Source organism: Lissotriton vulgaris, chromosome 5, assembly GCF_964263255.1.
Source record: "Lissotriton vulgaris chromosome 5, aLisVul1.2, whole genome shotgun sequence".
Taxonomy (NCBI): Eukaryota; Metazoa; Chordata; class Amphibia; order Caudata; family Salamandridae; genus Lissotriton; species Lissotriton vulgaris.
The window spans coordinates 1,183,080,885-1,183,104,411 of NC_141693.1; the positions used below are offsets into that span (position 1 = coordinate 1,183,080,885).

Genomic DNA, 23,527 nt, shown 5'->3' on the forward strand with positions numbered 1-23,527 from the left:
TGAATGAATTTTGGCAGACCTTGATTGTTAGAATATCTGCTCCATCTATGTTTTCACTCGACACCTGTTCAATGGTCAGATGATTTTTAAACAGAAACGCGACCCTACCACCTCTTTTTCCAGCTGGCCTGTTATGCCAGAAGGCATCATAGCCATCGGATAGTGCTGCCGCTATGGTAGGGCCAGAGTCTTCATCCAGCCATGTTTCGGTCAGAGCTAGAATGTCTGGGCCTGGGCATTATCTTGTAGGAGCGTGAGGATCTCAGTGGCATGTTTCTGTAGTGAGAGGCTATTCAGGACCAAGAGTTTCAGGGTATCAATGCAGCTAAAATTAAGATGACCTGGATTGTGTACCGGGTTGGAGCTAGGCATCTCTTTCACCTGAGATGCATGCGAGGGATGGAGGGCAGGACAGGTCAAGAGGAGTGTAGGTGAGTAGAGCAGCAGGACCAGTGAAGAGGAGGTGTAGGCATGGGCATCCGCAGGGGGTGCAAGGAGAGGCGCTTACCCCCGTGGAGCACCCCTTCTTGCCCCCCTGCCAGGGCAGGCTCTAGGGTTGTGTGACCGGTGCCATGGCACAGGGTGCTGGCTTCCTGGGAGCGCCGTGTTTACAACTTAATTATGATTTTAAAAGCACCTGCTGCACGTTCCTTTCCTCCTGCAAATTACGGGGCCTCACAAAAATGTCAAGATAACTCCTGGATTAATGTTCTTTCTGGCCATAGATCAGAGTTTTGTGTAGTTGAGGTTTTTGACGTAATATGCCTGCTGCAAAGAACGTGTACCAAGTAGATTAAAGAGTGCACTTAATGTAAATAGATCAGCAGGTTACTGCTTTTAAAAGAGCCATCCTTTTCTTACTTGCAATTAATAACTTAAAGTCCTAATATAGAATAGTGAGGTATTAACTTTCATCATGGAAGTGCATACACTCTGCTAAGTATAGACAATTGATTAATGTTGCAAAAAAGGGTTAATTTGGGTAGAAATGGAGTCTTATTATTAAAGAAAACTCCCAACTATACTGTTTCATTTTCGACTCTGAGTTTGTGATTCTCCACACCAAGGACTCCTAAACAGTCAGTCAGTCAATCTTTATTCGGGTACCACAGTACCCATAAAAGCACAATATAAAAATACATTACATACATATTAACAATTTTAACCGGTCAAATTGTCTAAATACATTCATTATACAGATCATAAGTGATTTAATGCAAAATTTAGGATCATCACAGTACAAAACTATTTACATTACTCTCAGTCTTCAACCATGGAACTGCGTGCCCTTACTGCAGTTTTTAGGAAAGTGCAAGTGCGAAAAAAAAGGTCCTCATCATCTAAAGTTAACATGGAATCAAATGCTGTCTCTAAACTAATTGGTCTTCTCTTATTTAGATACGAGCATAAAAACTGTTTAAAATATTTGATACAAAATTTGCAGGAGAATATAAAATGCTTTACAGATTGCTCACTCCTCCCGTCGCACGGGCACGGGATTGAGTTTAAATTAGAACAATAACTAAGTGGGAAGGAGAGTACAAAACAAATTATGCCAGCCCTTAAACTGAACAATAAACTTGTCTCCCAGCGAGTCATCAGTAGTAACAAATAGATGTGGAGTGGGTGCCTATAATGTTCAATGGCCATATAGTTACGCACAGTAGTTTTACTGACCTCTACTGCCTCACGCTCGGTCTTATATAAGGAGTACAGAGCACTCCTAAACTATACTGCCTACCAGTATGGCTGACATGTGACTCCTACACTTTTAGGGCCATATCATCAATGGCCAGCGATAATTATCGCTGGCTGTGTGTAGCGTTCAAAAAATGAACGTCCCATATCGCCGGATTCTAACGCCTGGTGACGCACTATCAGCAAGGCACATCGCCCATGCGATAGAAATCCAGGCAACCGCGGCGGAAATAATCGAAATTGCTGAAATTCCAGCAATAGAAAACCGCGTTAGGGAAAACCTAATTTATAATGAGAGACGTGGACTCAGCATTACAATCCATCTCCCATTATAGATATGGCTTAGTAAGGAAAATAGCAGGCGTTAAAAAGCATCGAAAAACCCGGTTGGCGCTGATTATAATATTGCTATGTGTGTTAGCGATACACTTGAAAATAGAGAGAATCAGGGTTAGTGATGATATCCCATGTTGTTTCACGGGACACGCCTCACTCCTTGCATCTCATTAGCGATGCAAGGCGATGCGATGTTGAAACCAGCGCTCATCCCATTGAACGCGCGTTAGTGTGCTCTTGTAAATAAAGCAATATTTTTATTGTCGCATTTCATCCAAAAACGGACGCAAACCTGGCGATAAAAATATCGCTAGGCCTTGATAATATGCCCCTTTGACCTTTGACTTATGTAACATTTCCTATACATTGATTTAGACAAGTATGATTGATTGTCTGTGTAATGTGTGTGTGATGCAAAGTGCTCTGACATACTTTAATGGTATGAGAAGTGCTATATAACGAATTCAATGCATCTGAGAGAGAGTGGTTATGGAGTCTTGGTCACTGTTAAAGGTTCAGGGTGGGTATGGGTTTTGGTGTGTTAGGGGTTAATTTTAGGGTTCAGGGTGGGTATGGGTTTTGGGGTGCCAGGGGCGTAATTTTAGGATTCAGGGAGGGTATGAGTTTTGGTGGGGTGGGGTAATTTTAGGGTTCTGGGTGGGTATGAGTTTTGGAGTGCTAGGGGGTAATTTTAGGGACCAGGGCAGGTATGGATTTTGGGGTGCCACAAAATAAAGAGATGGCTATGGCACAACAACCCTATGGTGTATCAGATCATATGCGGCCTGCTTCCTGCCACCCATGGCTCCTACTGCGCCCCAGTATTTCTTGTGCCCCACCTGGCACACATCATGTCGGAGGATGGTGATGACGTTATATTTTGCCCCCCCCTCCTGGAAAAATTTCTGCGGACGCCCATGGATGTAGGTGAGTAGCGCGGCAGTTGCAGAAAGAAATGACAGTCAAAATGCTTTAAAAGGTTAAAATACTGGCCATCATGCTAAAATTCCAACCAGGTAGCACCATAACCAGAAATTGCTGCTCTTGGTTAGCAATGGACTAGCTTGCCTTACCTCGCCCTCTCATGACCTTCAAGTAACTAGCTGATTTCTTTCTCTATTTTTGTTCATTGACGGGACAAAGTGAATAACTCACATAGTGCAGTGAGGCTTGTGTGAAAAGTCAATTGCAATTTGAAAAGGACACATATGTTTTTAATGGGCACTAATATAAGTTTGAAGCTCAAGGGCACTATTACTTTTCAGAACTTGAAAATCCATCTAGGTCCCACGAGAAAGGCTCAGGCACATTGCAAGGCTCACTTGCTAAGTGATGCTGGTTTTGCTAACTGCTTTGATGTTTGTGTTCCTTCACCGATATCCAGCACCCTCACTTAGAAAATTGTTCCAGCCTCACTGACTCCCTTAGGTAGAACGGGCAAAGGAACATTGGACATGTAATCTCGTTAGGGGAGTAATACATAAAAAAAGTGTGCCCTAGAGGGGTGCCTGATGTGTATGGAAAGGGAACGGCACTGTCTGGTAAGTGTGTGCACTTACCAGAGCAACATGGCAATTTAGGAAACTGCACGCATAATGGACAGCCAATCTCTATTGCACTTTTCACACAGGGAGCACTTGCACTCTGACGCTGTTTATCAGTGGCAGAGTGTCCAAAGCATCTAAATTGGCAACACCATATCCATCACAGTACCAAAAATAGAGGAGGTAGAGGCAAAAAGTCTGGGGTATTCACGCCAAGAAATGCCAGGCCTAACACTTAGTAAGACAAGTGGGAGATTTAAATCGCCTATAACATCATTGAGCTGTATCAAAAGTTGTTGTATGAGAGAACCCTAAGGAAATGGGGCTTATGAATAACATCATGAAATACCTTTTCACTGATACAATTGGCTTGCCCTTTTGAGTCCCTGGCACTACTCTTGCCACCTCTAGTCTCAGTGTTCATAAAGGGCTCCGGGATCCATATTTAATTTCTGTGGTTTCTGCTCGTTCACATTTTCCTAAACTCTCAGCAGCAAATAGGAGCTGTTGAGGTAGTAGGAACGAGAAAAGGAGTCAGACCGGTGATGTCATTGGGTGTCAGTGGTGTGTGATACTGCTTTCCCTAACATTTTGGTGAATCAATGTCACTGAACATGTATCGAAGAAGCAGTGGTGGTTCCCCTATGTTGGCTATTATTCTTACCACTCCCATGACCCTGATGTTTCAGATATATCAGTAATTGTAATCTGTTTTTTATCTTGTAGGTTCTGTCATTTCTTCTCCGCCTACCATACAAAGATTTTCAAGTTCCAGTGGTAAGTTCTGTTTTGGATTTAAGCAGTCTAATCCCAGTTCTGTGATTCGCATTAAAGATGGACATAATGCTTCTTATGTTGACGAAGGACAGATTAACCACGACATATATTGGAATTCTGGGCAATGCAATTCTCTATGCATACTGGGTACTATGATTATTTTCTACTGCAACTGTTTACTCTTATGCTGAGATGCTGTGAACCATTATAAAAATGGGGTAACCCAAAACGGTTCTTGGACCTGGGTAATCAATATTATCAGAAAAAACAATGGTCCAAACCGGAATTGATCATTTGCTCAATAAATAATGCGCTCACAGTTGTTCATTTTTCATTATTCAATGAGTATTTAAATTAATCTACTCTGTAGACTTAATCAGTAAAAATTGTACAACAAAAAGCAACTACCTGAGAGAAACTAGATTTATTCCAAAAAGGAGTTTTTAATAAATTACTCCACCACAGTAAAATTAAGTATATACATTTATACATCTTCAAGAACAAACGGTAAAAAGGGGGGAGCAACCTGCTTCTAAAGAGGGAGTGCCAGAAAAAGAGAAAAATGGTGATTTGAAGAAAAAGGGTGTAAGCCTCAACGGAAGAGTGACATAAGATTTGGGGTAAATTGAAAAACAAAGCTGTAAAAAGTCCAGCTAATTATGCAATAAGGCCACTGTTATTTGTTAAACTTTTTCCCATTTATACAGTCTCAACTGGCATGTATAATGAAAATAAATAGTGGTCCTATTTGTTTATTAAAAGAAGCGTCGACGTTTCGACCCGTCTTGGGGTACAGGGGTAACTGTGAACCTCGACCTGCGGGTCTTCCTCAGGACGTATGTGACACAACCTTCATACCGTAGTTTTTCAAGCTGTGGACCCAAAGTTTTCTTTTTAAAGGGGTGATCACGGTCCTCCTACACCTGGATGGACGATATGAATACTTGACCGTTGTCCAACACCAACCGAATTGGTGGTCATGGGCGTACCAAACAAGTTATTAGATTATGGAACCAGAGACAGCAGACACAGCTCACAACAAGGCACCGTCCATTACTTTAATTTTCCTTATACGACTATCACTCACTGAGATATTTGTTAGGGTGATACACTGCTCATACCCGGACACCGACAGTTGCTTATCGTGTCTTACGCAGCCAACCTCCCTGGGATGTTTTCTCGAGGTGGACACTGTTCTAAACGGCACCTGTGGGAGCTTTCCGAGGTGTGCGTCCGCTACCGGGGAAATCCACAGTGTCAGATACAGTGTCGGTGTCCGGGTATGAGCAGTGTATCACCCTAACAAATATCTCAGTGAGTGATGGCCGTATGAGGAAAATTAAAGTAATGAACGGTGCCTTGTTGTGAGCTGTGTCTGCTGCCTCTGGTTCCATAATCTAATAACTTGTTTGGTACGCCCATGACCACCAATTCGGTTGGTATTGGACAACGGTCAAGTATTCATATCGTCCATCCAGGTGTAGGAGGACCGTGATCACCCCTTTAAAAAGAAAACTTTGGGTCCACAGCTTGAAAAACTACGGTATGAAGGTTGTGTCACATACGTCCTGAGGAAGACCCGCAGGTCGAGGTTCACAGTTACCCCTGTACCCCAAGACGGGTCGAAACGTCGACGCTTCTTTTAATAAACAAATAGGACCACTATTTATTTTCATTATACATGCCAGTTGAGACTGTATAAATGGGAAAAAGTTTAACAAATAACAGTGGCCTTATTGCATAATTAGCTGGACTTTTTACAGCTTTGTTTTTCAATTTACCCCAAATCTTATGTCACTCTTCCGTTGAGGCTTACACCCTTTTTCTTCAAATCACCATTTTTCTCTTTTTCTGGCACTCCCTCTTTAGAAGCAGGTTGCTCCCCCCTTTTTACCGTTTGTTCTTGAAGATGTATAAATGTATATACTTAATTTTGCTGTGATGGAGTAATTTATTAAAAACTCCTTTTTGGAATAAATCTAGTTTCTCTCAGGTAGTTGCTTTTTGTTGTACAATTTTTACTGATTAAGTCTACAGAGTAGATTAATTTAAATACTCATTGAATAATGAAAAATGAACAACTGTGAGCGCATTATTTATTGAGCAAATGATCAATTCCGGTTTGGACCATTGTTTTTTCTGATAAAGAGATGCTGTGAACAGCTCTTTATGATTTAGCATACAACTGACAAGGCCTGATTACAGGGTCCCAGGTGCCATTTTGTGAGCGCCGTAGTTATCATAGCATGTTACTGTCCTTGGTATTTGAATTGAATAGAGACGCCTCAGATCTTTGCTTCATTACCAAATGCATCAGTTCCTCAGATCACCCAGAATATCCTTCAATACACCGGACTAACACTTTAACAATGTAATATGAGTCCAGTGCATGCCTATTTTGAAAAATGGAAAATTGTGTAACTAATAAAGAAATTAGGCTCTTCTAATCTCTCCTGTAGAAGGGTGGGCCCTTGAAATACAATGGGGCAGTGCTTTCAAACGTCAAGACTATGGGGCCCATTAGGATGGCGGTCGGATTTTTTCCTGCTGCCACCGTAGCGCAGATTTGGTCTAACTGCCATGTGTGTGGCGGTCCCGCACATGGTATTATGATACGACCGCCGCACGTATGGCGTGCTGCCGCCTCGTGACCACGCCCCCTCCTTCGAGCGGCGTGGTCCGTGCTCGGCGCTTCTCCCCCTGTGCCCCTGGTGTATTTGCTGTTTAGAATTGTTTTTATTGTTCTGATTGTTGCTTTTTCCCTCTGTATTGCCTGTTTTTCTCTGCCAGTAGCCGCCCTCCGTCTTCCCTCCCCGCTTCCCGCCACCACCGCTGACCCCGCCCCTTTTTTCCTCTGTACCCTCCCCGCTCCCGCCTCCCAGCTGCTCCGCCCACCCGCGCACTTGGCCATATATGGCGACCATGCGACGCAGGTGAGTGTGACCTAGTTCTAGGACACCACCGCGCCGCACGGCCACCAGCTGCTGCGTGTGCCTCCCCTTGTAATCTGCCTCGCTGCCCGACTGCCGCCTCGTGACCACGCCCCCTCCTTCGAGCGGCGTGGTCCGTGCTCGGCGCTTCTCCCCCTGTGCCCCTGGTGTATTTGCTGTTTAGAATTGTTTTTATTGTTCTGATTGTTGCTTTTTCCCTCTGTATTGCCTGTTTTTCTCTGCCAGTAGCCGCCCTCCGTCTTCCCTCCCCGCTCCCCGCTTCCCGCCACCACCGCTGACCCCGCCCCTTTTTTCCTTCTGTACCCTCCCCGCTCCCGCCTCCCAGCTCCTCCGCCCACCCGCGCACTTCGCCATATATGGCGACCGCGCGAACGCGCAGCGGTCACGCGCAGCGGGTGCGCCGATTGTGCGCCGAAGGCGCGCCAAAGGTAAGCCCGTCTACGCCCGTCCGCTCCTGGACCGCGCCCAGTGCCAGGACCCCTGGCCCACGAGGACCCCGACCGACCCGCCTGACGTACACCGCCGCCACCCTCTTCGCACTCAACACCGGCCGAGTCCCGGGGTGCCACCGAGCCACCCCACGACGCGTCCACGGACCCTTCAGCTGCAACACCTGCAAGTTCACCTGCATCCGGACCTGCCCAACACCAGCACCTGCCAAGCCGAACACCAGCAGCAACCACCTCAAGTGCATCCTGCTCAACACCCGCTCCGTCCACAGACACGCCATCGAACTCTGGAACGTCCTAGACGCCACAGCCCCTGACGTTGCCTTCATCACGGAGACCTGGATGAACGCCTCCTCAGCGCCCGACATCGCCATCGCCATCCCAGAAGGCTACAAGATCACCCGGAGGGACCGCAATGCCAACCAGGTGGGAGGAGGCATCGCCATCATCCACAGGAACACCATCCGCATCAGGACCAGCACCGACAACACCCCTCCCTCCGCCGAACACCTGCATTTCCAGATCCACACCGACCCAAAGACCACCCTCAGAGGCACCCTGATCTACCGACCTCCGGGACCACGCACTCAATTCAGCGAGGACATCGCCGACTTCGTCAGCCCGCATGCCCTCCCCTCCGCTGACTACATCCTCCTGGGGGACTTCAACTTCCACCTGGAGAACAACAACGACTGCAACACCAGCACCCTGGTCGACAACCTCGCAAACCTTGGACTCAAGCAGCTGGTGTCCACCCCCACCCACCTCGCCGGACACACACTCAACGCCATCTTCTCATCCAGCAAAGACATCGCCTTCAGCCACGCCACAGAACTCCACTGGACGGACCACAGATGCATCCACTTCACCTTCAGAAGAACGACGATCCACCACCACCAGCAACAGGTTGCCCGAAGAAGCTGGAACAAGATCACAGCCGACCAGCTCGCCGCTTCCCTGAGCCAGCACCCTCCGGCCAGCTCAGCGAACCCCAGCCTGGCCGCCGACAACCTCTCGGAGTGGATCAGCAAATGCGCAGATGAACTCGCCCCTCTGAGGATCCCGCCCAGCAGACCCGGCAGTAAGAGAGCCCCCTGGTTCACCGACGAACTAAAGAGCTCCAAGAAGAACTGCCGAGCCCTCGAGAAAGCCTGGAGAAAGGAACCCACACCGGACAACAGGACCACCCTCAAGCTCGCCACCCGGAAACACCACCAACTGATCCGCATCGCCAAGAAAACGGCTTTCAAGAACCGACTGGACAACAACGCACACAACTGCAAGGAACTCTTCAACATCGTGAAAGAGCTCTCCAACCCCAACGCCGGAAACAACGACATCACCCCATCGCAAGACCTCTGCAACTCCCTCGCCTCCTACTTCCACAACAAGATCGCGGACATACACAACAGCTTCAGCACTCAACCGACGCACGCCACGACCGCAGCAACGCCGCCCACCACCACCCTCCGCGCCTGGACTCCAGTCAACACCGAAGACACCGTCCGCATGATGAACTCCGTCCACTCCGGATCTCCGACCGACCCCTGCCCTCACCACGTCTTCAACAAAGCTGACGCTGTCATCGCACCCCACCTGCGGGACATCATCAACACCTCATTTCGACACCGCCACCTTCCCCGAGAGCTGGAAGCACGCCGAACTCAGCGCTCTACTCAAGAAACCTACAGCAGACCCCACCGAACTCAAGAATTACCGCCCCATCTCTCTACTCCCGTTTCCAGCCAAAGTCATCGAGAAGACCGTCAACAAACAGCTGGCCGCCTTCCTCGAGACGAATGGATCCCTCGACCCATCGCAGTCCGGATTCCGCGCCAACCACAGCACCGAGACCGCCCTCATCGCCGCCACCGACGACATCCGAGCCCTGATGGACAACGGAGAAACAGCGGCCCTCATCCTCCTAGACCTCTCCGCGGCTTTCGACACTAGTGCAGCGCCTCAGCAACGTCGGAATCCAGGAGAAGGCACTGGAATGGATCGTCTCCTTCCTCGACGGAAGAACACAGAGAGTCCGCCTACCACCGTACAAGTCAGAGGCCACCGAAGTCATCTGCGGCGTCCCTCAAGGATCCTCGCTGAGCCCTACACTCTTCAACGTCTACATGAGCCCCCTCGCGGCCATCACACGCCAACACAACCTCAACATAATCTCCTACGCCGACGACACCCAGCTGATCCTCTCCCTGACCAACGACCCCGCTGCCGCCAGAGCCAACCTGCACGAAGGGATGAAAGAGGTAGCCGAATGGATGACGACGAGCCGCCTGAAACTGAACTCAGACAAGACGGAGGTCCTCATCCTGGGCTCCTAGCCCTCCGCCTGGGACGACTCCTGGTGGCCCCCCGCCCTGGGCACCGCACCCAAACCGACGAACCACGCACGCAACCTGGGCTTCATCCTGGACTCCTCCCTCTCCATGACCAGGCAAGTCAACGCCGTCTCCTCGTCGTGCTTCAACATCCTGCGCATGCTTCGGAAGATCTTCTGGTGGATCCCCACGGAGACCAGGAAGACCGTCACCCAGGCCCTCGTCACCAGCCGACTGGACTACGGCAACGCACTCTACGCCGGAACCACCGCCAAGATCCAGAAGAGACTCCAGCGGATCCAGAATGCCTCAGCCAGACTCATCCTCGACATCCCACGGAACAGCCACATCTCCGGACACCTGAGAGACCTGCACTGGCTCCCCGTCAACAAAAGAATCACCTTCTGGCTCCTCACCCACGCACACAAAGCCCTACACGATCAAGGCCCGAGCTACCTCAACAACCGTATCAACTTCTACGCTCCCAAACGCCACCTCCGATCTGCCGGCCACGCCCTCGCCGCCGTCCCACGCATCCGTAGAGCTACTACAGGAGGAAGGTCCTTCTCCTACCTGGTCGCCAAGACCTGGAACTCCCTCCCGGCCGACCTGCGCCTGACCCAAGACCACCTCTCCTTCAGGAAGAAGCTCAAGACCTGGCTGTTCGAGCAGTAACGGCACCCCCCCCCCCCCCAAGCGCCTTGAGACCCTACGGGTAGGTAGTGCGCTCTATAAATGTCGTTGATTGATTGATTGATTGATTGATTGGGTCCAACCGCCATGCTTCCAGCGGTCCCGCCCATTGAATTATGATGGGCTTATCACTGCATCAGTTGCATTCCGCAGCGTTAACATTGTGGTGGGCGGGAATGGCAGCAGCACCGCTGCATCGCGAAACAAGCATGTTGTGCATTTCACTGCACTACAGGGCAGTCACTGCACTGTGCCTGCCACTTGGTGCATTGAAAAGTAGGGGTGTGCCATGGTTACCCCCCCAGTGCACCCACACCCAACATGAGGGGGGCTCACAACGGGCCCCCAAACAAAATTCCCACCAGCCTTTCCATAGCGGAGAGACTGCTGCAGAAAAGCTGGCTTCCGAATGCATCCTAATCTGGACGGCGGAGAAAGCTAGGCACCAGCACAATTGTAGCAGTCCAGCTCCGCCCTACAAGCCAGCGGGCGGAATGCTACCCGCGGAAAAGCGGCGGACGGATTTTCACACCACCGCCATCATAATCTGACCTGTGTTTTTCTTTCTTTTTAAAAAAAATTATTTTCATTGACACCACGGCAATGGAAAAAACATGAACCACCTCCAAAAGGAAGACGGGACATACCCACACATTAGCAAATTGAGGAAATACATAATTGCAGCAGAATGTCAAATAAAAAAAAAAAAAAAAAAAAAAAAAGAAGAGTCGACAGGGTACTGGAACAACAGTGCAAAAACAGTGAAACTATCAAATAATACAGTCTTGTAATCACATAATCAAGTAATTTCAAACATATTTGATCAATACAAGCGCAACAAACGATATATCCCTTAGAAGAAAAGAGGGGAAAAAAGGAAAGAAGAGATAAATCTGAAATGCAGTACCTAGCCATTTAAATGAAATTACCCCAGATTTTTCCGAATTTACTTAAGGACTGGAAGCCTCTTAACTTAGTCAAAGCCGCCTCCATATTTCATTGACCAATGACCACCACTCCATAATATGAGGGGGATGCGGGGAAATTCAGGCACGAGCAATAGTTAATTTAGCACATGATAATAAAATAGTGATTAGAGCCTGATGGGGGAGGGGTAAGAGATGCATATCTAATAATACCATTAGAGCGGACAAAAATGGTGGTTTACCCAGTTTCATTTTCAAAACCTTACCTAAGGCAGCCCAGAACTCTTTTAGTACTCAACAAGAGAAGAGCATATGTTCTAAATCAGCCCCAGCTAGATCACATTTAGGGCATTTTGTGCGGTCACTAAATGAAACATTTGTGGACCATTTAGATATTACTTCCGGTGTATGATATAACAGACAGGTGATTTTAAATTGTTGTAGCCTTAAGCTCGATGATTGAACCAGATTATTCAGTTTAGAAAGAGATTTAGCAATCTGTTTAGATGTTATATTACGTCCCATCTTCGAGCTCCATTTCTCGGCTAATTTAATACAATCGCTTGTCTTATAAGTATTGAGGCACTTATAACCTTCACTTATTAGAGATTTCATCTTCGATGAGTAAAAACAGTCCCAAATATCAGAGTCTGAAATTACTAAAATTCTCATTTTATGTATCAAAAAATCATAAATTTGGATGAATTGAAACCTCATTGTGTCGGTGAGTTTATATAACTATTTTAGTGTCCCAAATTCTAAAAACCCCTGAGAACCATACAGGTCCCCCAATGTTGTAATTCCATGAGCAGACCATATACTTGCCCTACGATCATTAAAGATGCATGGAAGACCCGGGTTTCCCCAAAGACGCAGTTTAGCATGAAAAAAAGAGGTGTTACAAAAGGTCAAAATATTAAACCAGATTTTAGCAGTATCTCGAGCGGTCTTAAATTTGACCCTTTTGTAGTAATTCAGATCATTTAGCCTTAAGAGAAATATTCTGGCATCTGAATTTAACATAATAGTATGAAAAAAGAATTGAGTGTCAGAATTCAACAGAGAGCGTAAACGGCCGATGAAGGTGGCCCAATAATATAATTTGAAGTCCGGGAAATTAAGTCCCCCTGCGTCTAGTGGACCCTTGAGTAACATCTGGGATATGCGCACCTTCCTGTAACCCCAAATAAAACTACGAAATAACCAGTCGAGTTTCTCAAAAAAAGATTTGTTAAGCGCTAAAGGTATACAACGAAATAAATAAAGGAATTTAGGAGGCACTTTCATTTTAATCAGATTGATTCTACTGATGATGTCTAAAGGGAGTTTATGCCATTTTTGTATAGCAGAGCTGTTTTATTAAGATATCATAATTAATTGAATTAATCTCCTTAGATTTAGATGAAATTTTGACCCCTTGATAATTGGCGACCTTACAAATTCCATTAATAGTGACCTGTGGTTTATAATTCACTACAATTTGTGTTTTATTAATATTTAATTTATAACCAGAGACTGCTCCGCATCGGTTGGCCTCTATAGTAATACCCTCTAGTGCCTCTACAACGTCCGTGGAATAAATGGCAATGTCGTCCGCGTAAGCGGTAATTTTCAAAGAATGAGGTCCAAACCTAAATGGTACAATTCGAGATTGTAGCTGGAGAGCAGCGATAAAAGGTTCCATTGATAGAGCAAACAGCAGGGGTGAGAGCGGACACCCCTGTCGGGTCCCCCGAGAGATTGCAAAACTTGGAGAAGTCAGCCCAGCATAGCTGACACTTGCTACAGGTCTATCATATAAGGCTTTTAACCAGCTTACAAAATGGCCCTTAAATCAGAAGAAGGACAAGACAGACCAGAGATAGTCCCACCCCACTCGGTCGAATGCTTTCTAGGTGTCAAGTAAAATCATACCGAGGGGGGTGGACTTAGTCTCTGCTATGTCAAAAGTGGTTATGGCCGTTATATGCCTGGTAGTGTCCCTACCAATTACAAATCCATGCTGTTGGGAATTTACTAATTTATGTATGAATGGAGCCAGTCGGTTGGCTAAAATGTTTGCGAAAACCTTGGCTTTGGTGTTAATCAGTGAGATGGGTCTATAAGACCCAGACTCATCTGCCGGTTTGCCTTTTTTCAAAAAGAAAAATATTTTCGCCATATTCCAAGAACCAGGAGCCTTTCCGCTTTCCCCTATAGATTGAATTACCTGAGAGAAAAGGGGCATTAGTTCCTCCACACATAGTTTATAAAGTTCTGCTGGGATGGTGTCCTCCCTGGCTGCTTTCCCCAGTGGTAGTGAAAGGATAGCTTGTCTGTTCTCTAATGAGGTAATCTCTTCAGATAGTTGATCTAATCTAAATGTATTACATTTCTCTTTAATATTCCTAACCAGATATTCGATGATCTTCTCAATGCTGGGTGAATTCTCAAGAGTATAAAGAATATTGTAAAATTCCACAAATTGGTCCAGTATCTGTGCGGGCTGATCATATATGATGTTATTCGAACCCGTAATATTTTTAATTAGGGTTTAAGCGCTATCGTCCGCAACTTTATAAGCCAGTATTTTCCCAATTTTGTCTCCACCCTCATAATGGGAAATTTTCCATCTATGTAGTTTAGCGCTGCTCTTCTCAATAAAATTTGTTTTTAAATTTGATTTTAAACAGCCTAATGTTAATCCTAGTTCTACTAAATTAGGAGAGCCAACTTGTAAAGCATCTGCCAAAAGCAGTTCTTGTGCCAGAATGTTGGATATCAGTTTAGTATTAGCTTTACGGCGTTCAGAATTTTTCTGAAAGACAAATTGTTAAGTGAACCCTCTAATGCTGGCCTTGCAAGCAACCCTTACAATTGTACAAGAAGTCGAATTAAGATTAAATTTGATAAATTCATTAAGATGTAATTTAAGTTGTGCTATGTAATCCACATCGGTTAATAAATGACGGGGGAAGGAAAACATTCTAGGGCCGATTGAGCTTACGAGTTATTAAATGTAAATAGAATAGGGTTATGGTCCGAAGTGACCCGAGGGCAAATTTCCATGAAACTCGTAGAAATTATGTTATCTGAAGCCCAAGCCATATCTATACGGGAGCATAATTTATATGGCGATGAGTAATACGTATAACCAGGAACTTTAGGATAGATGGAACACCAAATATCCCTAATGTTGTGTATCCTACCAGTTTCCAGAATAGCGGCCCTGACTTTACGCATACACTGGGAGGCACCCTGTCTAGTAGTGTCTAATTGATAGTCCATAATAAAGTTAAAATCCCCCATAATAATTAATTCCCCCTCCCATCCCAAAGGTTCTGTGTTAAGTTGGTCGAATACATAGTCTTCGTCTGTGTTTGACCCATATATCACACAGAGTACATATTTACATTTACCCATAGATACCTGCACAATGGCCCACCAACCGTTTTGGTCTGACATAGTTTTGAGAGTTTCTGGCCGGATTCGCTTATCTTTAAGAATCGTGACACCTCTATTAGATACCTGTAGCGTGGAACTGATTAAAACCTCATACCCAAGTTGACTAAGTAGCTTCCTATCCTTAAAAGTTATAGGTGTCTCTGATAAAAAAACAAAATGTGGATCATATAATCTAAGTTCTTCAGAGACAAGTCATCTTTTATTCTTATTATTCAATCCAGCGACGTTCCAATCCAAACATTTTAACTTACACATTTTGGAACGTTAGATATACCAATTCTGACATTCTGCACAACACAAAAGCAAATATAGCCTCTTCCCACCATTTTCAAAGATATACCATGTCGTGTTGTTTTTGTTTTTTATTTACCCCCTGGAACCCCCCCCCCCCCCCCCCCCTCGGAGACACCAACCCCCCCACCCTTCCCCCCTATCCCTCTCCCCTCTTGGAGAGGGAACCCCTCTGAAACCTGCTGCTGCTGGAAAGGCAGCGGTAAAGAGAAGCAGCCTGTAGACTGCCCACCTCCACCCTGCTTTTCCTACAAAAGAGTATAAATAAGAAAAGAGAAAGAAAGAGAGAGGGAAAAAAAGCCAACCCGCAAAGAAGGGGAAAAAAAAAGAAAAGGAGATTCTAAGCTAGGCTTCCTAAAACCCCATATCTTAGACTGTGTTTTAAACCCTCGATCAAAAAGGGGAGCAAAAACGGAAGGGTTATCATTATACATCGTCCGTGAAAAAATAGGTATGATTCCCCTTGATTACCTTAAGACGAGCAGGTTCTTGTAAGAACACTTGCCCTCCTATGGATTTAAAGGGGTCAATAAGTTTCCTTAGCTTTCACCTCCTATCCATGGTGGCTTTACTCAAATCCGAACGTACAAAAAGGGACAAATTATCAATAGTGACTGGAGAATTGGGACGAGCCTTCAGGGAGACTACCTGCCTTAAAAGAAAGTTGCCAAAATGAATAAGAATAGGCCTGGGAAATTTACTTTCCCTGTTCCTCAGAACTGAAGGTAGGCTATGGGCCCTCTGGATCTGAGAGTCCCAATCGCAGTCCATTAAGTCCGGAAAAGCCTTGGGCAATAGCTTGACAAGGTAGGCCCGTGGGTCCGACCCTTACACCCTTTCAGGGATAGCGAAAAGTCTCAAGTTCGATCGCCGATGGCGGTTTTCTAAGACTTCCACCTTCAGCTGTAGAGCAGTGATCTGAGTATCATGTTGGCTCAAGGTGGATTCAGTACGGACAGAGTCGTCCTCAATGTGAGCCACCCTCTGTTGAAGTTTGCCGATATCCTGTGGCATCCCCCCTAATTTAGAAGTCATCTCTGATAAAGAGTTCTTCAATTTATTATTGTCCTCTCGCAACTGTAATAAGTGCTCTTGAGCCTCCGAATGATGATTGGTTAAGGTCTGCAGTATAATATCAAAAGGAGAGATAGTAGAATCAAGCCCCCGGGAATATCTTGCCGTAAGATTATATTAGCTGTATCAGAGATCGCACTTAATGTTGGAAAGGCTAAGAGGATGAGCCCAGAGGGATTGTAGATACTGTAGAGATGTTATGTCTTGAAGTAGATTCTACAACTGCAGCAGCTGCTGATGAATGGCTGGAAACAAGTTCAAAATCAGCAGGAGGACGAGGCGGTGTTATCACCGGAACTGAAGTGATAGTACGTGTGGGAAGTTGCAGATTAATGCTATCGTTCTCGATGCCCCTAGGTGAAGGGCCTATTGATACCGGGGAGAGGCTTTTCGGGAGTTCAGAAACCGGTGGGCTAGTACCCCATAATCGAAGAGTCATATTTTTTACCAGCCCCTTAGCCTGTATCCACTTCCTGAGGGTGATTTGTTCTGTAAGAATAGCCTTTTGGGAGCAGAGGCAGAGGTTATGATTGGGGGACACTCTACAGTACCAGCTCTCCTTTCTTGCTCTTCGAGTTGGCCTTAGATTTTGCTTCCTCCATGCGAGCGGCCAAAAACCTGGCGGTATCTAGGGAAGGGCCGGCGATGGAATTAACAGTTTCCTCATCTTCAGCCTTGTCATCCACCTCCTCATATTCCTCATTAGAGCCCTCTCCGCCCCCTTCCTCGGCCCCCTTGGAGGGGCAAACAGTTATATCATTACTGATCAAAGTGTCTCCTGTAACTGCTATTCCCAAGTTCGTATCTTCTTCCGGGATCCTGCCGGAGTCAATATCAATGTTATCCTCAGACCCTCCAGGATGAATTTTGTCCCCCACTGATAGAACATCTGGTGAGCCCCCAGATAGACCAGACACAACCTCTCCCGGTATCTGAACAACAGAAGGACCAGCAGTTGGCGCATTCAAAAGTGCATTGCTGGGTAAAGCCACAGCTGAGGTAACATTGTTGCTGCTAATATCCATAGGAGCTACTTTATTGCAATTGTTGCCTGTATTTGTGCCACTGACCTGTGGTTTTCAAGGTTACGATTGCGGTGCTGAGGCCACCGCCGGCCCGGCGATGGCAATCCACCCGCCATCGTAATAGGCCCCTTAGTGCTATTCCGCATAAAAATATGAATATAATAAAGACATTTGCTTTGAAAAATAATATTTAACTAAAATATATTATCATACATGGAATGTGTTTGTGAGTAAAGCCCATTCTCACACCAATGACTGTGTAACAAGAGACACACAGTCATCTAGAATGTGCACTTTTGAATAGACCATGTTACATTGCATGCGTTTCCAACGCAATCCATTACAACTGCGGTTTTATGTTGTATACCATCTCAACGCAAGTCATTACAATGACTTGCTGTAGGGGGGGGCGCTGGATTTTGGAATAGTATAATTTACTATTCCAACTCCAGTATGTGCAACAGTAGGGAAGGTGTTGGATTTTAAATCCAACACCTTCTGCCCACTACAGCAAGTCATTGTACTGACTTGCGTTGTAATGGTAAGCAATGTAACAACTCTGTTGTTGTAATGACAGCGTTTTAATGGCATGCGTTGTATCGCATGTGTGGTAAACAATGTTTATCGCACTTTCACCTTGTTTTCAGAACTTTCCCAGGCTGAAGAGAATGATGTATTGCATTTGAATGAACGAAATTCCAAGATTAGACAATGTGTTCTATAGACTACATATTTAGAACCCAAATTAAATCTGGCAAGAGCAAACAAGCTTTAACTTGGTAGTTGTGACTCACTCGTCTGACATATAGGATCGCTCAGCTAGGTTAGTTTGTCACGGTGTAATAGTATCATCATTTTTACATGACTATATAGTCCTCCCTTTAATCTATTATTGGGTCATCTGGCGACCCACTTGCTAGGACTGGGTGCTGTTCACATTTACAACAGCTACCCATTTAGTGCTAAAATACATTTGAATCAAAGCCTATAATGGATATGGTTTAATTCATATTCTCAGAGCATTTGTGAGTTTTAGAAATTAGCTTATGAGTAGACATTATAGTAGATAAGAAATATTGTTGAATCTGACTAAATAAACAGTATTGGCTTGTATGGAAGAATTTGATTTATATCCTAATGGAAGGGGCCGTGGATGGCTTTTATTGTAGGTGCCTCAAACTATGTTCTTTAATGGTGATAGCAATGCCAATTGTGTATATTTTGGAAAGGATAACTTTTCTTATTTACAGATATGTCTAAAAAGGAGTTTGTAAACATAATTGACTAAATAAGTATAACAATTAAAACTTCTCCACTTCAACTGGTTATATTTCTAGAAGATATTAATTATGTGATAGTTAGGTTAGTTTACTAATTTGGTAGAATTATCCCTTAACATTGATACTAACATTTGCTCAAATGAAAGCCAATTTACCCACTCACAGGTCCATGGTGTTTTCATTGAATGTCAGTGGCAATAGGGAGTAGGAGTGGAAGAACATTTTGGCCATATGCAACAAATGTAGAATACAATGGATTATACACTGTTCAGCACCCCATTGAATATACTTCTTAATGCATTCCGTTTTTGTACTTCTTTCCTGGCAGCAAGCTTGTGGTTGACATTGACCTGGATGGGCAAAATTTTGCTGAACCAGGGGAACGAAAACTAGAATGACAATTTACACATGGACAGATGTATAGAGTTTGTTTCTTGTTTTGTTTGCTGACTGCTGGACAATCTATTGGTGCAAAGTGCAAAATGGATGCAATCAGTTCCCATTTTGCATCGCATCCTATGTCCCCCCCCCCCAACTATTGTTAAATTACTCCTAAAGTGTGGAGATTGTTCTGCAACAAGAAACCAGTGTGCATGACCCGTTTTGGTGACCAGGGCCAGTTTGAAATGTTGATTATTGGGACTTTGTAATGGGGCTAGACTACACAGATTCTTAATGTTCTGTTGGAACATATGGTCATAACTAGTGGGAAAGTCCATCTGCATTGCCATTGTTCATTCAGGCTTCGTGCTCCACTGTGAAATCTAGTGCCTTATCAGAAGCTTAGTATTATCTGCTTTCATTACCAACAACCACTTCAGTAGTGTTGGAAAGGGCCCATTTTGCAGGGTTATCCCCACACTTTTTGCTTCTTCCTACTATGTTGCCTGACCTGTTTATGCAGGCTTTAGGACTCTGGGCACTTTACCACTGCTTAACAGTGCTGAAGTGCATATTCTCTCTTTGTAAATTGTTATTATGATAGGTTATCCATGATTGCCATATTTGATTTACTGGTAAGTCCCTAGTAAAGTGCACTGAGTGTGCCAGGGCCTGTAAATCAAGTGTTACTATATGCTTGAAGCACTGGTTGTGCCACTCACATGAATAGCCCTGTAAATGTGTTTCAGACCTGCCAGTTCAGTGTCACACAGTTTTAAACAGCCCTGTCAACCTGGCAAGTGACTTGCCAGGCCTAAACCTTCCCTTTTCGTACATGTAAGGCACCCCTAAGTTTGGCCTAAGGTATCCCCATGGGCAGGGTGGATTGTAGGTAAAGGGCAGGACATGTGCTGGTGTGTTTTGCATGTCCTGATAGTGAAAAACTTCCAGTTTCGTTTTTCACTATTGAACGGCTCTCTGTCTCATAGGCTAAAATGAGAGTTACTTTGTAACATCTTACAAGTATAACTTTACATTGGGAATATATTTTTAGGGAATTAGAAAGAAGGCATTTTCATATTTAACCATTTTGTGTGCCTCTGCTGGTGTGTGTGTTGATTGTCTGGTTTTGGAGTGACGGGGGCTAAGGATGTGCATTCACAGTAGACAGCCACTAGGGTGTTGATGTGTGTCCTGCCTTTCCTGGGTGACTCGGAGCTGAGCTGAATATACCTGGGCTGCATTTAGAGTGGTGGGAGGAGTTTCACTTACCCCTAAATATGATGGTTCTCCTCTACACAATGCTGTCTCCACCTCCTGTAGTGATGCTACACTAGAGAGGACAGAACTGGTTTGGACTGGGCTCAGAGACCCTTGCCACAAACAGATCAAAGACAAAATGGGGTATAGGTATTGGACCTTAAACCCCAGCGAATGAGATCACTTCTTGACTCAAGAGGAACCTTTTGCTGAGGAGAAGAGATGGAGAGCTATAAGTAGGCGTACTTTGTTTACTTTGCTGGGTTGGCCTATGGTTGCTGCTTCTGCCAAGGAAGAAGACAAAGACTGGACCATTGCTGTGAACCTGCTTGAAAAAGAACCTCAAAGGGCTTGTGTTTGCTGGCCTCCTGTTTTGAAGTCTCAGGGACACAAAGACTACACCACCAGCTCCCCTGAACTCCACTACACAGAATTCTGACCTGCCAGGACGTGCCTACTCCAGTTTTGGACCTATGGAGGTTGTTACTGCTGTTGGCAGCTGGATGAACTTAAAGAAGTAAGAAAAAGAACTCCGACACCCCCAGCACTGCTGCCAGTAATGCTACAACCTGCACCGAGGCCTGTGACACCCCTCATGAAGTGCATCACGCACTGCCCCGCCTGCATCGTAGCTCTGACGACCTTCGATGCCTGCTGTTATCGCCCTTCTCGCGCCAGCGAGCACAACGATTCCGCCAGCATCAGAATTCCGTTATCGCAGCGCTGATAACCGACGAGGGTGACTACACAAACTCTTTGACCTCCCATCTTCTCACTGGAACCAATGCCTCGCCACTGACTGCCCCTTTCCTGGACTCAACACATCGCCTCACCTCCCGCCTGGCAACCATGGAACCAGCCTCAACCTCGGCACTGACGCCTCACCTCCACACACTGTACATCATCCATATACATATTTTCCTAAGGTACTGTTGTTTGGGGGTCCGCGTGACTCCTTGCCCCACTCCGCGCACCATGTTGTCGGCTCCGTACTCTGGATTTATGCTTGTCATGAGATCGCAATAGCCCCAGGTGCACAAATACTATTTCTGCAAGTAACTGTTTTTAAGTGTTACTTTGATATATGTATGTTGGATTTTTCTTGTTTTCGTCTTTTTTGGTTTAGATAACGATACTTGATTTTTCTAAACTGGTGTGGTGTCCATTTTTGATGTTTTCACTGGGTTACTGTTTGTTTTGAGTACAAATACTTTACACGTTCCCTTTGCGATAAACCTGCCTGCCAAGCTACCAAGGGGGTGAGCAAGGGTTATCTAAAGCGTGTATCTCCCTTACCCTGACTAGAAGCAAGAGCCTCTACTTGGACAAAGGTACCCACCTCTGCCAATTATAGACCCCCATTTCTAATAACTAGTTTGTGATCTGTATGAACCACAAAACTGGTACCAAATAGATATGGCTGGAACAGCCTTAAATCCCAGCAGAGCATTCTTTCTCAGTGACTGCCCAGATCTACTTTCTAGGGAGTGGTCTGTGACAGATTGTCACCAAACGCTCTTTACGCTTGCCATCAAGTTGAACAATAATGTTGGCCACAAATTCCCTATAGTTTCTGGTGAGTCCTAAATAGCATTGCACCTAAATCTGGCTAGTGCTCACCTCGTACACCAACACAGACTAAATCTTGGAATTCAGGCGACTCTTACTGTTCCCTACCTGATTTCTAAGGTAAATTACAGTGGACTTCCGTACCTGGGAATTGGTTGCATTGAGGATAGTTTTTGCCCCCGGTATCATGACTAGCAGCTGCTCTAGGTGTTTTAGGTGGTTGTACTATGAATAGTAAACACTGCTGTAAGAAATTGGGGTTTTAGCTAAGGGGTGTGATTACCAACCTTGAATAATACACATTACTTGTCAGGGTGAACCCTCAAAGTCACTCAATCCTCTGGTAGCTATGGTACAGAGCAGGCAGGTTTACTTTAGAGACAAGGTGTAGATTATTTATGTAGTATTCAAACAGTAATAAAGTCACAACACAAGAAAAATCACAACCCAGTTTAGAAAAATAAAGTAAATTTTCATAAATAGGATGACACCAAAATGATGAAGTTTAAATTGCACAAAAATGTGTTATGCGTTAACCATGGTCATCTGGCAGCACTTGACTCGGACATGGGTAAAGTTTAGGGCCAGCCATGATTGAGTGTGGGTCAGATACAACAACCAAGTTTGCCCAGGTGAGGGTTTTTACTTGACCTAGTCTTTGGAATTGAAATCAAATCAAATCAAAATCAAATCAAATAGAACTTTATTCGATTTTACATTTAAAAATCACAACAGCACAGAATATAAAAACAATTTTAAAAAAAAGAACAGTTAATGTTCAGAAAAAGTGCAAAAAGTGCAATATAACAAACATGTCAACACGGATATACAGTTCTAAATGTTTAAATTAATTCATTGAAATCCGAAATCTGATCACATTTTTTTAAAAAGACGACACTAAATGCATGATCAATTAATCTTCTAGCATTTGTAATCTGAAGAAGGCCGGTCTGTATCGTCTCATGCCCCACTTTTTCAGCAGCGGAATTAAAAACCTTTTTCTCAACAAAGAATACAATTTACAGAATAAAACAGAATGTAATGTTGACTGTACCGACATGTCGTCACAGGGGCACAAAGTCAGACTTTTTGACCAAGAGTTTATCTCAGGAAACGTAACTAATCTAAAGAAACTCCCCCCTGAAGCGTGTAAGTAACTTGCAGGAGTAATTACTATGAATAAGGACCAAATATTGCCGAATCCCAGTGCCATGAAGAATTAATTGGTCATCCATGACTGAGGTTTTGCCTTTCTCTTTCAGCCATCGTTTGTTCTCTAGGGAAGAAAGGCAAGTTTCTTTCAGCTTCTTCCTAGGAACGGTCGCCAAACAAGATGGGGAGTCAAAATATTCAGGGTGGCCAATATCGTTTAAAAATTCCTTAATGTACATGATCCAATGAATGTTGTTACCCCGGTCAAGTTTAAGACAGTCGGTAATTATATCTCTATTTAGACTAGTCTCATCAGAGGACCATACCTTGTGCCATAAAAGAAT

At 44.9% G+C, this 23,527-nt stretch overlaps 1 protein-coding gene across 1 annotated transcript in view; it reads left to right on the forward strand.

Annotated features, from left to right (window-relative positions):
- LOC147712227 (scavenger receptor cysteine-rich domain-containing protein DMBT1-like) overlaps positions 1-23,527 on the forward strand; it is a 190,694-nt gene that overhangs the window by 64,984 nt on the left and 102,183 nt on the right. The window contains exon 2 of the mRNA XM_086919602.1: positions 4,305-4,355. Coding sequence (XP_086775728.1) covers positions 4,305-4,355 — 51 coding nt within the window. The remainder of the gene's footprint in view (positions 1-4,304; positions 4,356-23,527) is intronic.